This window comes from Euprymna scolopes, chromosome 38, assembly GCF_053919585.1.
Source record: "Euprymna scolopes isolate OS-2025 chromosome 38, ASM5391958v1, whole genome shotgun sequence".
Taxonomy (NCBI): domain Eukaryota; kingdom Metazoa; phylum Mollusca; class Cephalopoda; order Sepiida; family Sepiolidae; genus Euprymna; species Euprymna scolopes.
Genome location: NC_136519.1, coordinates 77,510,626 through 77,529,582, shown reverse-complemented (window position 1 = coordinate 77,529,582; position 18,957 = coordinate 77,510,626). Strand labels below are relative to the sequence as shown.

The following is an 18,957-nucleotide window of genomic DNA, read 5'->3' as shown; positions in this document are numbered from 1 at the left end:
AGGAGTCAAACTTGAAAAATTGGTACCCGAGTGTTATAGGATTATTATCTGTTTGTCAACTGTTTAACGACTGCACATGCACAAATCGTTCGCTTGACAGATTCCTTATGTTAAGAATAAGTAGGTTCGAAAACACTTTTCAAAGTGTGGCAAGCTGGCCTAATCGTTATTGTACTTGATTCACTGTCTTTAGGTTTTGATTTTGATCTCAGCCTAAGTATTTTTTTTTTTTTTTTTTTTTTTTTTACAATATGTGAACTGTTTAGAAAAACAATATTCAGATGCACATGTATCAGTTTCTGCAGTAATTAAAATATAATATTCATGCGTATTTTATGACCGGGCAATGCCAGGCAGCCTGCTAGTATATATTTTTTTCTATTAAACCTTCGTATACTAAATGTTCAAAGGAAAATAATGGGATCCACACGGATCTCATTCTTTTAAGTCAAATACGTAATGAATGCTTTTATTGGAATGATTTAACCCTTCGTGGATTGTGTGTTCAAAATTACCTAGACCATCGGGATCCACACATACCCTATTCCATTGTGTCAGATAAATACATAATGGATGAACTCAGAATTGACAAACTTTCCATTTGTATTCTTCAGTGATGAAACCCTATACTGTTTTTTGTATGTGTTGTAAATTAAATGTTTTTTGTGTGTGTGTGTGTGTACGAAATGAAAATATAGAAAAACGCTTTCATTAAAAAAATACATTTCCTCTCAATCAAACAATTAAGTATAAACATGTTTAAAAAAAAAAAAAAAAAAGGTATGTAGTATACGCCCTTTGCTATCCTCAAGGATTGTTGGAACTCTTCTGCAACAAAGATTTCTCTTTTACAGGAAGTCATCAGCAGGAGCAGACTCTATGAAGAATAACCTGTTCTCTTGATGAGGGATTGTCGTTTATAAAGCATCCTGTTTCAAAACCCTAGCGTTGTTTTCTTCTAGTACAGGTTCATAAACGTTTAACAGGTTTGGCCTAGAACACATACAGAAACAACATTATCAGTTTCACTCTAATGATTTGTGGTTTCGTGCCTGACATATCTTTGCTTGCCACATCCAGAGGCAATCAGAAAGCAATAGATCCTGATGCCTGCTTTCCCTGTATTTTCACCAGAGCTCTGTTAGCCGAGTTGTAGACCTAATACTGCTCGGTTATAAGCCTGTCCACCATGAATGGCCCTGTGAGGAACTGCAGTTTCAGACAGCATATCTGACTACCACCTACTACAGTAAAAAAAAAATGTTGGACTTTAAGGATGAGAGGTTTCTGCTACATATTGAATTCCACAAAGCTTGTTATTAGAATGATTTAACCCTTCGTGGATTGTGTGTTCAAAATTACCTAGAAGGCCATTGGGATCCACACAGATCCTATTCTATTGTGTCAGATAAATACATAATGAATGAACTCAGAATTGACAAAATTTACATTTGAATTCTTCAGTGATTTTTTTTTTATTAAACCCTATACCGTCTTTTTTTTTTATATGTTGTAAACATTTTTCTTGTATGCGTGTACGAAATGAAAATTATTGAAAAACATTTTGCTTACATTTCTTCTTAATTGGTGACGGCAAATATTTTATTTTAAACTACTAGTAAAACTAAAATCTATATATCGACCAATCCAACAAGTGTATTTTCATGTTTGCAAAAATATCAGGATGACACATTAATTAGGGCAGCTTGTAAATGTGTGTAAAAAAGTTTGTGTAAGAAAAGAAAAATAAATATTTTTTTTTTACAACTATTCTGTAGTTAATTTACGTTCCCAAGCAATGAACAATATATAATATCAAACAAGGCTTGAATACATGAATTACTCGATATATGTTGTGATCAACGTTTCGTCCCTTATTGCATACTAGCGAGGAGTACCCGGCGCTCCCGGGTGTTTGGAGGGGGGGAGGGCAAGTAAGTATGAGGATCGAACCCGAACCGTTGAGGTAAAGTGAAAAAAAAAAAAAAAAAAAAAAACGTGCAACGTTAACCATTGCCCCACCGCGACATGCTTACGAAAACACGTTTGAATTTATTTAATTACTTGGATTTAGCAGGTGCTCGTTTTAATGAGTTAATGAGGTCAAGTTTGACTGCGGGATAGTATTCATTTACTGCTATTACTTTTTTTCCCTCCCCAAAGACGTTATAGGAAAAAGACTAACCCCCATGCGGCGAGCGACAAATATTGAATATTTATCTTCCCGAAATCGAGCAAATTAAATAGACAGACGAGCTTCGTTGTTAACTGTGAGATATTACGATTTATATGTGATATAAAAAGTTTTAAAAAGTTGTGAAGCCAGCGAACGCTTCTCTGAAAGAAGCCTTTTGTAGACACACACAGAAAAAACGAACACGCATACATACATTTTCGCTTTTATATTTATAGATAGATATATAATATAAAGACAAATCCTGGTTAATTCATACTATTATCCCAAACCGTTTTTCCTTAAATAATTTAAACAAAATGAATAAGATTAGAAGAAAAAAAAAAAAAAAAGTGTACATAGGTGTTTAAATAACGTATTTTTAAAAAGTGTATATATACAGACATTGAACAACCCAACCTTCCCATACACACACATTTATAGTTTCCTTCCCGATATGGGTAGAATTCTAACACTGTTTCTTTTTCACTTATGTATGGCCTATGATCGTTTTCTTCTTCTGCATTTTGCCTTTTAATATCCTGAAGATGTCCCCTGGAATAGGGACGAAACGTTGATCACCATTTTATAAATTTATTCGGTTTTTCTTTTTTCAAAACAACATAACGTCAACCATCGCCGGCATTTTTATTTATTTTTATTCATATATAGATCAGTATATATTTTTATATTGTCGTTTTCTTATTTTATTGATACTCTCTCATATATATATATATATATATATATATATATATATATATATATATATATATATATGAGAGAGAGAGATAAGAAATGATAAAAAAATAAAAACTATATTCCAAAATTCATGATGTTAACCACCTTATAATTTATTCCCTTAGTTCAGTTGACATTTACAATTCCTGGAAGTATCTGTTTCGTAGCACAAAATCAATCAATTATTATAACAATCAATGAATCTGTTATGCCCTTAACTCATCAGAAGAAATATCAATAATCAATCCGTCAAAAGGAAATGAAGTGTGACATGATTAAAATCCGAAAATATTAATTTTCGGATTTTAATCATGTCAAATCACACTTCATTTCCTTTTGTCGGATTGATAGTTGCTATTTCTTCTAATGAGTTAAGGGCAAAATAGATTCACTGATTGATATAATAATTAAGTGATTGATTTTGCGCTACGAAACAGATATTGTCAAGAATTGTAAAAGTCAGTCGACTGAATTAAAGGAATAAATTATAAGATGGTCAATATCATGAATTTTGGAATATAGTTTTTTGTCATTTATTCCCTATATTGCTCTGTAATTACACTGAGCTTCTTAAATAAGGATTTGTATATATTATAAGAAAATATATTTCGACAGAAATGTGTATATATGACATGAGTTAATTTTATTTTTTATTTCGGACTATTAGTCTCATCTTTATTAGTTGTTGTTTTTATTTTAATCTTTTTATTGGTTCACAACGTTTCGGCTCGAAGTTCCTATCCGTCGCGGTTACCACCTGACGAAGGCCAGAGGAAGTTGGCCGAAACGTTGTGAACCAATAAAAAGATTAAAACAAAAACAACAACTAATAAAGATGAGACTAATAGTCCGAAATAAAAAATAAAATTAACATAAAAATGCTCATCTCAAAATAAAAAATTCCAATTAAGGAATAATATATATATGACATGAGTGTTTCAAACGTAATGCCTACTTTTTAATCCACCCGAATGCATCAGAGGGGATTGCAAATTGAATCGTTATGATGACTGATCTTATGCATTCATGACTTGAAAGTTTCATTTATCGGTTGCAGATATTAGCGGTGTGAGACTAAGAAAGCAACTTCTATCATGGATGTTCCCCAACATTATTTGGTTTGATCTTTGATTTGAGTGTGGATTTAAGGGCTTTAATAACGATATGGTGGTATTGAATGCAATAAAATTATGTCTAACAATGATCGGATTATAATTAGAAAGCAAACATGTCATTAAATTAGGTCACCATCATTCAGAGGATATGTAGAAGGATCAAAAAAGCAAAAAAAAAAAAAAAAGGTTCAAGTTACAAAGAAATCATATGAATATGAACTAAAATACCAGTTTTCTTAATTTTTATATTTTTTTGGAATCTTTTCAGATGAGGCTTCATAATTTGTGCATGGATTTTTTTTTTTTTTTTTTTTTTTTTTGCAGATGGTTATCTTCATTTTTGCTTCACACCATTTCGGTCAACTATTCCTTTGGCCTTCTTCAGGTGGTTAACTGCGACAAGATAGAAATGCCGAGTCTCTTAACTGTATCCTCAGTAATCACTACGGCTATGACCAGAGAATATTCTTTTCATAATTTTGACTCTCGAGGATAGATCAGTTAATATCTTATGTTTTTAGATAGACTGATGTGGTTCTCGATTGATTACCTGCGTCTTACTGTGTCGGATATATACTCGAGAATCAAAATAAGAATATTTTCTTGTTATAGCCTTAGTAATGACTGCCTTCCATAGTTACTGCCTCACGTTTTGGCCAACTAATCCCTCTGGCCTGCTTTGGGTAGGATTAAAACTGCTATCTTCACACAATGCTCACCTAGAACCATCGAAACTCAATGCCTCTATCCAAAGCAGGCCAGAGGATTAGTTGGTCAAAACATGGTGAGACAACAATTATGGAAGGCAGTAATTACTGGGGATACAGTTACAAGACTCTGCATTCCTATCCCGTTGCAGTAGGTATCTCCAAAACAATGTGAAAAAAATATGCATGATTTTGTGACGTCAGATTTGTGTGTACTATACAAACTATGGAAAAGCAGAAGCGATAATGATTTTTTTTTCAAACCTTTGTTTATCTTCTTCAAACTGCAATTAATAATTAATCTTTGTTATAATTTTGTTAGGTTTTAAGATTTACACAGTTTAATGATTAATAATATTATAAACATTTGTATGTTAAATATGAAATACGGCTTTACTGAATGTTCATGTTCGGCTTCCATACTTTTGTTCGGTAAAAAGAGACAAACAAAATATGACCGGGGGGGGCTACAAAATGCTTAATATTTGTGCGATAATATTTTCAAATCGGTTTTAATCTGGAGATAAAATAGCTGACAAGAGCTATGTTTATATAAAAACTTAATATTTAAAAAAAAAATTTAAACACAATTAATTAAAAATCTATGTTGTAACGGAACATTTTGAAATAATGGAATTTTAATCGTTTTAATCTTAAAAATTAATTCATTTTTAGGAAGTTTCTTTTTCTTGGCAATTCAACTGATTATAGTATACATTAATTTGAAAAAAAAAAACGCTATTTAAAAAAAAAAACAATATTAAATTTATATCATTTTTTTTTAATTGCAACTTCAAGGTAAATTTTTGTTCAATACGTGTATTTACATTTAAAAAAAAATAAATGTTTTACTTATTTGAACTCTTATGTTTCGTAATATATAGAAATTTCGATAGATTTAAATATATTTTGTTCAAATTTCCAAAAAAATATATGCAGTGGAGGTGGCTGGGGGGGGGGGGCACACACTAAAAAAAATATTTCCCTTCATATATTTTATGGAAACTGCATTTTATATGTAATGTAATCTATATAATTATAAAACTCAAATAACCTTGTAACGAGTGATGTAACCCACTTTCCGGTTTACGACATCCGGTTGCGCATGCACGCATAAACATTAACCCATAACAATGTAAACCAATAAACACAAATCACTTCTTTTGCAGATTTTTACCTGCGCACTGAAATATTAACGTTATTATTTCGAAATTATTATTTAACATGGGAAGAGTGGGGGTGTTTTGCAACTATTCTTTATTACAACTATACTGTCGCTATTTTCTTACAACCAAACAACTTTAACCTGTTGACAAACATAAGAACAATTGTAGTAAAGCCAAGACTACTACTACTACTCTCTATCCGTCCCTTTTCCTTCCTTCCTTTTTTATTTTTTGTTTACATTTCTAGATACAAAATAGTTGTGCGAGAACGGTGAATTTGTTGACACATTTACTAATCTGTTTCAATATTAGTTTTATTTATTTAGGTTTTATTTTTTTGCTTCAGGTTTTATTATTTTTTTTTTTTTTTTTAGATTTTAAGTTTCTATAACTTGGTTGAAGGATTCCAATATGGGTTTTTCATTCTTATATTTCTCATCGGTAGGTTCATGTGCGTTTTTGCTGCTAAATGACTTTCGTCGGCGTGCGATTCGTAGGAAAATCCTGTTTAATTTTCGATTTTTGAGTGATTATTCGGAAAAATAGGTAACTTTACATGAATAGGGAGGATTTTTTTTTCATGCTTGAGTGATCCGTCTGTGATTTTTCATTGTAATATACTTTCATAGAAATGTTTCTGTTATGTCAAAAAAAAAAAAAAAAAAAAAAAACTATTTTCTTTATGTCACAAGAGTCACGCTCATGCATGAATTCCATAGCTAATATAACATACTGACCCAACGGGTAGTCTAATTTCATTCTAAAATAGATAAGTATCGAAAATTTCCCGAAAATCTGACCATTAGTTGATTTTTGCTAGATTTATTAAACACAAATTATTACTAGTTTATTTTGCCCTTCTTTTAAATGGTACAAAAGTTATATTAATAATATTAATTTATAATAAAGTTACATCGTTTTACATATGGGGGGGGGGTAATTCTGTGGTGACTTTTGGAGGTGCCTAAGTTGCAGTTCACCACCTGAAGAAGGCCAGAGTAATAGTTGGCCGAAATGTGGTGAAACAACAAATATGAAGATGGGATAAAAATCCATTAAAAAAAAAATCAATATTCTTCATTTTTGTTTGGCAGACCGTCTTGTGTCTTGTTTATTTTTTCGTCTTACAGTGTTAGGGCAATGTTGGAATTGCTCAAAATAAAATGGATGCAGAAGCAAGAATGACAAGAGAAAATATTGACATTTGCTAGAAATTAATGAGAAATTGCGACTGCGTTATCAATCACAATAAAGCTAGGAGGAATTACAATACATATGTTAAAAAAAGGAGGCAGATGCTATGTAGTAAGTGATGAATAGAATACTACAATAAGCAATAAAGTTTATAAATGTTCGTCATTCAGAGAAAATGTTAAATTAAAAAATATATTTATAAAAAAAAAATGGAAAAAAACTTGAAATTAAATTGAACAGAAATTAATACTTATTTACATGAAAAAAATATATGTGATACGCCCCCCCCCAAGACAACTCTAGCTGCATCCCTGCCCACTGGAAGACTAAAAAAATTGCCTTAAATTCGTAAAAAAAAAAAAAAAAAAAAAAAATTGTATAAATATATATTCATTAGTTTTTCTTAAAAATCCAACAAAATCTGTGATTAATAGTGGTTTACATTATTCAGGGAGTAATGATCCCGGGGAGAGATAACTCCTGTTTTACTTTTTTTTTTTTTTTAGCTTTTCTTGAAAGTTTTTCAGACATAAAGAGTAAGATGTTAATCCTTTCCTGTATTGTTCATTTCCTTTTTTTGAAAGCAACATGTAATAAAAAAGATGGCATGTTGATAAACACTGTTTCAAGAGTTAAAAAGTATTACAAATGTTAATTAACTTCCTTTGGCAATGAATAGATTAAATATAAGAAAGATTCAATTTATTTTGTATAAATTTTAAACATGCATTTTCTTCTCAGAAAAAAAAATTATATTAAGATGTTTCTTAAAATCCAAACATTGGTTAAACATGAGAGCCAAGATTGCCATAAAATTGAACACATTCAGATAATAAAATGGATTCCAATTAGAGTCGCTTTATTTTCTTTTTGCTTCTGGTTCCTTTATCTTATTAGTTGTTTTATTTTATTGTTATTCAATTTAGTGCAGTTAAAAAATAACTCAAAGCTTGTTTATGATAATAAAAAAATAAAGTTTGATCTAAATTATGATAAGTACACCTCTCCTGCTTTTTTAGTACTAAGTCATAAAAGTAACGTCATAAAATCAACTAAAAGCAACGTCATAAAATCAACTAAAAGCAACGTCATAAAAACAAAAGCAAAGACAGAATGAAAGATTTTTCACAACTTCAGTTTGACCTACTCATTCATCTATGGAGGTTTAGTCAAAACACTGTTTATAGATAGGGTCTTCAGAATACATCCAAATGTTCATAAACATTGTCTGGAACACAACCAACTCTTCTATTTCTGATAATTTTGCTATCCTATTCCTATGGTACTCTCTGTTGGTTACATGTACAACGTCACTGATTTCCACCAAATCCTCCAATGATCTGAAAATTATGCTAAGAATATCAGTGTAACATTCAAATGGACTTACTTTGTTATTTCTTCATGCAGATTATTTGGTTCCGATGAGAAAAACTTCACCTTGAAACGAAATGTGTAAGGGGGTCCAACTGAAAAAAAAAACAAAAACATTTGAAGATTCTAAAATAAAACTAATTTAAATTGTACAAGTTAGGCATGAATAAAATCAAATATTGTCTCGACTATATAATTAAAAAATAAAAATTATGATTGGTCTCAATTGAATATTTAACAAATAAAAATTATGATTGGTCTCAATTGAATATTTAACAAATAAAAATTATGATTGGTCTCAATTGAATATTTAACAAATAAAAATTATGATTGGTCTCAATTGAATATTTAACAAATAAAAATTATGATTGGTCTCAATTGAATATTTAACAAATAAAAATTATGATTGGTCTCAATTGAATATTTAACAAATAAAAATTATGATTGGTCTCAATTGAATATTTAACAAATAAAAATTATGATTGGTCTCAATTGAATATTTAACAAATAAAAATTATGATTGGTCTCAATTGAATATTTAACAAATAAAAATTATGATTGGTCTCAATTGAATATTTAACAAATAAAAATTATGATTGGTCTCAATTGATTATTTAACAAATAAAAATTATGATTGTTCTCAATTGAATATTTAACAAATAAAAATTATGATTGGTCTCAATTGAATATTTAACAAATAAAAATTATGATTGTTCTCAATTGAATATTTAACAAATAAAAATTATGATTGTTCTCAATTGAATATTTAACAAATAAAAATTATGATTGGTCTCAATTGAATATTTAACAAATAAAAATTATGATTGGTCTCAATTGAATATTTAACAAATAAAAATTATGATTGTTCTCAATTGAATATTTAACAAATAAAAACTATGATTGGTCTCAATTGAATATTTAACAAATAAAAATTATGATTGTTCTCAATTGAATATTTAACAAATAAAAATTATGATTGGTCTCAATTGAATATTTAACAAATAAAAATTATGATTGGTCTCAATTGAATATTTAACAAATAAAAATTATGATTGGTCTCAATTGAATATTTAACAAATAAAAATTATGATTGGTCTCAATTGAATATTTAACAAATAAAAATTATGATTGGTCTCAGTGGTGTAATTAAAAAAAAAATGATTTGCCTCAGTTGTATAATCTATATACCTCTAAAGTTAGTTTTCTTGCTCTGACATTGATATTATAAGCATACTTTTATCTAAAAAAATATTAAAACAAACTTTTTAATATACTCAATCATGGATATGCGAGCGACTACATGAAGATTAACTAATTTGCATACTTCTTTAAAAAAATTAAAACATTAATTCATTATTCAGTTTTTATAGTTTCTTGATTAGAAGATTGGTTTCATTTCACTATTAAGCTGAATTCTATTGATGTATAGTTTTTACATTCTGCATAATTGTGTAGCATTGAAAATAAAAACATTTTAACACATGGGAATATATATATATAAGTAACCTTGTCGGTATGTGTGAGAAAAATCTCCTCTCAGAATATTTGGTCTACAGACTTGAAATTTAATACATAGCGTATTTGGACATGTAGTATACTTTCGATTTTTTAACCAGCAAAAATTGCTGCTAAGAGGTCAAAACTGAAAATAAAAAACTTGACCTTGGCAGAATAAATCGAATATAACATTATATACTGCTGTTACTTTTTGCACATGTGCAAAATAAAACATTCCAGTGAACCACGATCAGTTCCCAACAAGCAATCAATCAATTTGATTTTTAAAAAAATGGGTGATTTCAGCGATTTCCATGACAATAAAATTGTTTGTTTGTTTGCTTTTGTTTTACCGCATATCAACCCTTTTCAGGTTATTTAATGCCAAATCCAGTTATTTTAAGGAAAATTTTTTTAATAGAGTCTATTTATTTTTTCCAAGTCGGTTTCTATTTAACCCATAGTTCGGACCCTAACAGGTACTACGACTCTGGGTCAGAGTGAACTTGGGAGCAATGGCAATTTAAGGGTGGCTCCACACTCCCCAAAGCCTGCAAGCTGGGGCCTCACCATCGGATATGGTTTAAGGTCATATCCAGGACCAAAAATTATGGGAGTGTGAAACATTCATTGATCATCATTCAATCCCGGACAACGTCGGGTCTCCCTGCTAGTTAACATTATTTTATTATTATTAAGTATTATTATCAATGTTTATTTTTTTGGTCAACTACCAAGGTTGAATTTTATGATCTTATAAGTCCAATCCCGTGTTCTTATCTGGTCTTCCATTGTACTGAATGATGTTATATATTATCTTATTTTTTGGAAATCCTTGATCGCCTTTCATTGCCTGTGGCGCGGTGGATAAATGCGTTGAGTCTCTATGGTTCCAGGTAAGCATTGTCTGAAAATAGCAGTTTCAATCCTACCCAAAGCAGACCAGAGGTTCAGCGGGACCAAAAAACGTGGTGAAACAACAACTATGGAAGGCTGTAATTACTAGGGATACAGTTACAAGACTCAGCATTTCTATCGCATTGTAGTTAACCACCTGAAGAAGGCCAGAGGATGAGTTGGCCGAAACATTGTGAAACAACAACTATGAAGATGAGGATAAAAAAGACAAAAAAAAATGAAGACAAAAATCATCTTAAAGGGTTCCAATAAAGAAAAACAAAATTAAATATAATGTATTTATGGTTACGGCTTTATTTGATTGAGATTTTTTTTTTTATACAGGCATCACCACATTATCAAGGCCAAGAGGCCACTCGAGGATAAGGGTTAAAGAGTGTACAGTAGAAATTGGACAATATAGTAATCAATTCGATAAATGTGTTTACTTGTATGGAACGGCTCATCAAGAACTTGTTTACGTTAGACTTGAAGACAACCATATTGTAGTTAGCCGGAAAGCAGGAAAACGGAAGACAATTCCACAGGCGTGCAGTTCTAAGAAAGAAGCTTTGTTCATGGAATCTACGTTTAGGTTTAGGCACAGATAAAGAGTTGGTTGATTGAGAAAATGATAGAAAATTTGAAACATCCAAAGTGAATAAAAATTAGATTGGAAGTCTACGTGAATAACGTTTAATTTTCTTTTTTTTTTTTTAATTTTCTTCCTTTGAAGATTGTAACGCTGGGTATGGGGCAGCCAAACAAGCTGCCAACATTGCCCTGCTTTTTATTGAAACCAACCGAGAGCTCTTTTTAGTATCCTCGTTGTTCCCTTAAGTGCAATTGTCTGGATCTCTTTTGCGCTTGGTTCACCAGGAATATCAGTTAGGTAGGACTTCAGGTTTTTCTTCATAAGCCGTGTGGCACCTATAATAACTGGTATAATTGATATCTGCCTAAGATTCTAGTTTCTTTTCACATCATACATGAGACCTTGATATTTGGTCTGTTTCTCCCTCTCAGCTCTGTTCAGACCTCCATCATTAGGAAGACTCACTTCAACCAAGGTTGCAACTCTCTCTGACTTAATTTTTATTTTTTTATTTCGGACTATTAGTCTCATCTTTATTTGTTGTTTTTGGATCTTTTTATTGGTTCACAACATTTCGGCCAACTTCCTCTGGCCTTCGTCAGGTGGTAACCGCGACGGAAAAAAATTAAAAAAAAAAAATTAACATATAATGCTCATCTCAAAAAAAAATTAATTCCAATTAAGGAATAATATGTATATATACCAATCGGTACGGACCCGACTATGGAAGATCAGATAATAAATAAAAAACATGGATTTATAAGATCGGGGCCCGTGCCGCAGTTGATAGACGTTGAATCTCTACGGTTCCAGATGAACATTGTCTGAAGATAGCGGTTTCAATCCCACCCAAAAGCGTGCCAGAGGTAATTGGTCAAAAATGTGGTGAGACGACAACAACTACGGATGGCAGTGATGGCTGAGAATGCAGTTAGGAGATTCGAAGTTCCTATCCGTCGCGGTTACCACCTGACGAAGGCCAGAGGAAGTTGTCCGAAACGTTGTGAACCAATAAAAAGATCCAAAAACAACAACTAATAAAGATGAGACTAATAATCCGAAATAAAAAAATAAAAATTAACATATAATGCTCATCTCAAAAAAAAGAAAAAAAAAAAAAAAAAAAAAAAAATGAATTCCAATTAAGGAATAATATATATATCTCTGACTTATTCCATATAACTGTCAGGTTTAACAGAATCAGAATTGTTATGGCTGAACATGGTAATAACTGTTTTATTTCTTGGAGTTGTAATGGTTAAATCACATGAAATGTATGGGAGCGCCTAGGAGAATGAAATCATCCAATAATACAACGCGATTTGATAGTGTTGAACATGACTGCTTTTTAAGCTCAAATTACATTTCTTCCATTAAATATGCATTATAATAACCTTATCTAATGTCTAAGTGTGGACTAAAAAACGGGATAGAAATCCTACGAGAATAAATTTACTGAAAAAGAAATTTGATATTGTTGAACGTTATACCTTAACATTATTTTAGGCAATCAATCACAATGTTCATTTTTTTTTTGCTTGAATTTTTATTCATGTGATTATCATGTTTTATTCCATGTAGAAGTTTGGATTATCTATATATATAAAAGCGAAAATGTATGTATGTTTGTATGTGTGTTCGCTTTTTCTGTATGTCTACAAAAGGCTTTTTTCAGAGAAGCGGTCGGTCGCCTAACAACTTTTTAAAACTTTTTATATCACATAAATCATAATATCTCAGAGTTAACAACGAAGCTCGCCTGTCTATTTAATTTGCTCGACTTTGGGAAGATAAATATTCAACATTTGTTGCTTGCCGCATGTGGGTTAGTCTTTTTCCTATAACATCTTGGGAAGCGTTCCCGCAGTAAATGAAATACTATCCCGCAGTCAAACTTGACCTCATTAAGTCATTAAAACGGGCACCTGCCAAATCCAAGTAATTAAATAAATTCAAACTTGTTTCCGTTAGCATCTCGCAGTGGGGCAATGGTTAATGTCGGACTTTTTTGTTTTTCACACTTTAATTTACAACTTTGCTTCAAGGGTTCGGGTTCGATCCTCATACTTAATTTTTTTTTTCAACCCCCACCCCCAGAGTTTCCACACACCTCCAAACACCTGGGCAACGCCGGGTACCCTTCGCTAATACTTTCATAAATCAGAGTCCATTTTCTATAGGCTGTTTTTGAACCCAGTCAACGACGGGTACTTTTGCTAGGAGTTATATAAAGTACTAGCCTGGGTGGCGTTGGAGATGTAAGAAAAAAAAAAAAAAAAAAAAAAAGTGGTAGTAGGCAGGCAGGCTCGAACCCATGATGCGAAGGAGAAGAAAGTGAAAGAAAACCTGACATCTAACCGCTACTGCATGACACGACCGGAAGTGTAAAGCGTTAAAGTAAATGTAGTCAATAAAAAAGATGACTTGCAGAAATGGCTTTGCTTTTTGCTTTTAAGCCTCCAATGAAGGTCGTTTTTAATGTGGGGGGAAAAAGCAGCTCCCCCCCCCCAAAAAAAAGGGGGCATTCTGGCAGTATCCAAATAAATAGTAATTGTCTCAATATGAAAGGTTTCTCTACATTGACCAAAGACCAATTACAGAACAGATACTACCTAGCCAGAAGGCCAGGCGCCAGGAACAAATCTTTCAACCTTTTGCTGATCATCAACAACAATCTACACATTGATTAGTGATTATTATTGATTTTTATTTTATTGATTTACTAGCGGGGGGTACCCGGCGTTGCCCGGGTGCTTGTAGGTGTGTGCGTTGGGGGGGGGGGGGTAAAGAAGAAGAAAAATGAAACTTAACCCTGTTTAAATATAAAAAAAAAAACGATAAAAAAACAGCGATTTTAAAAATGGGGAAAAAAAATAAGGGAGGGGGCTTGGTGACATGTCTGCTCGAACCCGGAGCCTTGAGGCCCATAGGCTAAGCCTGAACACCTGCGCTACAGCAACAGTCAATGTAAGAACGATTAAAAAGTTAATGTCAAACATCACGCTATTCCCCAGTTTTTAATGAGGTCAAATCGTTTTACTGCGGAATAGCTGACGGTGACGTTTACATCCGGTTCGAATCCGGTTTCGCTGTTTTTATACTAAAAAGTGAAACCAACATGCAGCGATCCGAATATGTGGAATATTTATCTTTTGAAAGTCCGGCAAATTAAATAGACAGACGACCCACAGTGGGCCCAGATCGCGAAACTTTGGAAATAGGATTGTGACACAGATTTTACTGACTTATGTGACCTAAAAAAGGCTTATTACGTCAGAATGATCATATACAACACTGTGAGTACTATCGGAGCATAAAGAAAATGGTTTCGAGGCTATTTTTCCCATTTTGGGGTCCAAGAATATCCCCGACTTTAGTCGGATTTGGACCTTATAATTCACCCTCGTGCGTGCATTCCAAAATTCTCAATGACTATCCATTGTATTTTTCTGAAATTTTGCATGGAGTTACACTTTTATAAGGGGAAATGTAACATTCTCAGATTTTTGAAAATTATTGATATGTATGTCTATTTAGTGGTTTTCCATGGTGCTGAACTCAAAAATGGATGTTTTACACCCGAAACTGCACTGTTTGCCCATTTTCAGTAAGTTCTGGGGTCCCTGAGAGGGCCACAATAGGTCAAAATGCCCTAAATTGGTCGAACATGACACATTTGGGCCTGTAACTTTCGATGCATTCATTTTATTTTTCTGAAACTAATGGCTAAGATCAAAGAGAAAAAAGATCAAGAAAAGAGACAAAGCATTCCAACAAGCTGAACAAGGCATTGCAAATATGATTTACAATATACTAGGGAAACAACGAATAAAACGACTCTTACCAATACATGGGTCAGTGAAATCTATGCAGAACAATACCCATTTCATGGTAGACAATAGCATTGCATTAATTCAAAAGAATATCCTCTACAAGAGAATAATACCATCTTTTTGGGAGGTTGAACAGTCTAGCATGTGAACGAATAGTGTGATCAGTGGCACCACATTCTGTGCAATATTTCGGATGCTGGATTCGTGCACTCAACTGACATATGACAGGATCAGATCGTTCTAATAACCTGCTCATCACATCTGTCAGCTGTGCAATAGGTGAGATTTTCCAAGACAAAAACTGGAGATAGTTCCGAATATCTTTGTTGTTGGCTTCTAAGCATTCCTCAGACATACCTCCAAGACCGTGACCGTCATTCAAACCAATCAACTCGACTGAGTGATGAAGTGTTCCATGCAAAGTTTGGTTGATCCTGATCCAAGGAAAATTGTCGATTATGTTGTATGTAGCTGTGTCACATAAGTCCTTGAGCTTGGTCAAGTCAACTTTCTGTGTAGACACAACAGACAGAATGGTGGAAAGTTGGCGATGCAGAAGGAGAATGTTTTCTTGATGTTTAATGGAGGAACGACCCGAGAGCAACTGTGATGGCACCGAGTACCTCCTCAGAGAAAAATCGTCTCCCCTGGTTACCATCTGTTGATGTCCCACCTTTTCCATTTGCTTTGTTGCATCGATCGAGGTAAAGTCCTGTGGCATGAAGAATCGCATCAAGTACTCTTTCTCTGGATTGCCGAATTGGTTCACCAAGTGGTCCAGATTTCTGGACCCAATTCTTGTAATCTATATGACATCGATACAGAACTTTCAAAAACCAATGAAGAGGTTATATTGATTATTCTTTGAGTTTTCTTTTTTTGTGTGTGGAAAATTTTTGTCTTTTAGCGGAAAATAGGTAGGAAATAATGCTATTTTTGTCAGATTTTAGAGAAAAATTCCCCAATTTCTCCTTTTTTACATTATCCTCTTTATATGCTCCTCCCACTCTCCTAAAACAATCAGGAACATGTTAAATCTTTTTTTTTTGTCCCTTAGTGTAATTTTTGGGAATTTTTGCTGCGTTGAGTTATTGGAGCTCTGATTTTTTCATACGAAACCTGTGACATTGGCTCTGAAATTGATCAGCAATAAACTAAAAAACGGCTAAGAGTCACATCATAAAACTGCCAGATTCTGAAAGTGTAAAGATTGTACTTTCAGAAAATACTATACTTTGATATGTGAGGAATAGCCGTTTTTGACTTATTTTGGATTGAAGGTCCGGGTTTAGTCAATTTCACCCCACCCCCCCGAAAAACAGCAATTTATATGCGAATTTTTCTCAAATTTCTCCATGAAATGCTGAATTTTTCATATACTCTAATCTTTTGAAAGCAATTACTCTTCTGGTATGATCCCTTCACAACCACTAACCCATAGAAAAAGAATAAACTGTCTTTTATAGCAATTTTTGGCCATTTTAGGGTATTTTTTTGCAAACGCTTGAATTTAGAGCAGCAATCTCTTGGTTACAGTGCGCACGTGAAAGTTTTCGTGATCTGGGCAACTTCAAAATATCATTAAACAACTTCTAGTTGAGCTCTGGACTTAATTTTTTTTTTGTTTTTTAGGAAATTTAATGCAGATTTGGAATATGCTAATTGTGAACAAAAATGAGAGAATATTTTTTTGGCCTATTTCCACCTCTGGGCCCCACTGTGCGACCCCCGTTGTTAACTCGTAGATATTATCATTTAGACATGATATAAAAAGTTTTAAGTGAGTTGACCGATCGCTTCTCGGAAAAAAGCCTTTCTCGGACATACACAAAAAGCGACCATACATACATACATTTTCGCTTTCATATATAACTAGCGGGGGGTACCCGGCATTGCCCGGGTGTTTGGAGGTGTGTGTGGTTTTGGGTAAATCAAAACTCCGGGGGGGGGGGGTAAAAAAAAAAAAGGTTTTATATGTGAGGATCGAACCCGAACCCTTGAGGGAAAGTTGGAAATTAAAGTGTAAAAAAACAACGTGCAACGTTAACCATTGGGCCACCGTGAAATACTAAGGGAAACACGTTTGAATTTATTTAATTACTTAGAATTGGCAGGTGCACGTTTTAATGACTTAATGAGGTCAACTTTGACTGCGGGGTAGTATTTCATTTACTACGGAAACGCTTTTTATTTCTATTTTGCCGAGATGTTGGGGGGGGGACCAGCTTCCCATAAAAAGGGGATTGTCCAAATTGAATAGCAATTGTCTGATATAAGGAAAATATTTCCACATTGATCAAAGCTGATTGCCACCGGAAAAATACCGCCAGAATTAGTGTCGCTTTTATTATACGAAAAAGCCTAATCCACATGCGGCGAGCGAAAAATGTTGAATATTTATCTTTTTGAAGTCGAGCAAATTAAATAGACAGGCGACCTCCATTGTTAACTCGTAGATATGATTTATATGTGATATAAAAAGTTTTAAGTTGTGAGCCGACCGACCGCTTCTCGGAAAAAAAGCGAACATACATGTGTATGTATGTTCGCTTTTTTTCCGAGAATCAAGTGGTTCAATTAATATATCATACCATTGCTAATACAATCTTCTATATAAAAGCGAAAATGTGTGTACATTTTCGCTTTTATATAGAAGATTGTATTAGCAATGGTATGATATATTAATTGAACCACTTGATTTATAGTTGTTACTGTTTCCATTCGATAGAGTAGAATTTTATTGAATAAATTTTATGAATATTTGACTATTTTCAATTTAATTATTTACTACCACTACTACTCACATTATTATGTAGGAGAAGGGTGGTAGTAAGTATAGGAATATACTGGGGGGGGCAAAAAGGTTGAGGAACCCTAGGTTACATCAACTCCGACAGCCAAAGATGACCTACACTGTCAATAATTGGAAGGATGGATTTACAGAACTGAGAGAAAAAAGATCTCTAACGAAGTTCTTTAAAAATACAGGTATAGAAGAATGTCAATCTGTTGAGGAGTCCTGGGAAATGCTATGAAGGAAATTACAAACGGCAAGCTGAAATACATACAAGAGGAAAGAAAGATGGAAAACGCGCATTTCTTTATGAATCCTTTTGGCTTCAAATATTTAGTAAAATCGAGTTTTACTAATGTAATATGCAAATGAGGTGATCTCTTAATCGTATATTTTGCAAGAATCATACTATATATAGAAATAAATAAAATAAAAGTAACGGACCTTTTATATATATTAATTAAATTGTGAACAAACAAACAGGAATACGAATTTATATTTATAGATGTAAAGAGGTTGAGACATGTGTCTATGAGAATTACATTAGTCGACCCCCTAACCACCCAACCCCTTGCAAAAAAAAATAAATTATATGTATATATATATATATATATATATATATATATATATATTTTCAAGGATGAGGTCATTCACCATGCGAAATAAAAAGAACACTCATCCAAGTTCCATTTGAAACGAACGGTCTTCTGCAATTCTATCCAGAAATTTATTCGATACACATTTAAACATCAAAGACAAGTAAACTCTATTTTAATGACTTGCCGATGGGATTTACTTAATTCACAGCCTGCTTTTATTGGTCACCATCTCACACATGGGAGATAATTATAAGCAAACGCAAACCCCATGAGATAAA

The 18,957-nt window shown here is 32.7% G+C and overlaps 1 protein-coding gene across 6 annotated transcripts in view; it reads right to left on the bottom strand.

The window, feature by feature from the left end:
- The window catches only part of LOC145263202 (uncharacterized), a 420,826-nt gene that overhangs the window by 202,139 nt on the left and 199,730 nt on the right, over positions 1-18,957 (bottom strand). For all 6 annotated transcript variants that reach the window (XR_013864489.1, XR_013864490.1, XM_080120271.1 and 3 more), the window contains exon 4: positions 8,481-8,559. Coding sequence is in view for 4 of the 6 variants with exons in the window: in XM_080120271.1 (XP_079976397.1) it covers positions 8,481-8,559 (79 nt within the window). In the remaining 2 variants the exon portion in view is untranslated. The remainder of the gene's footprint in view (positions 1-8,480; positions 8,560-18,957) is intronic.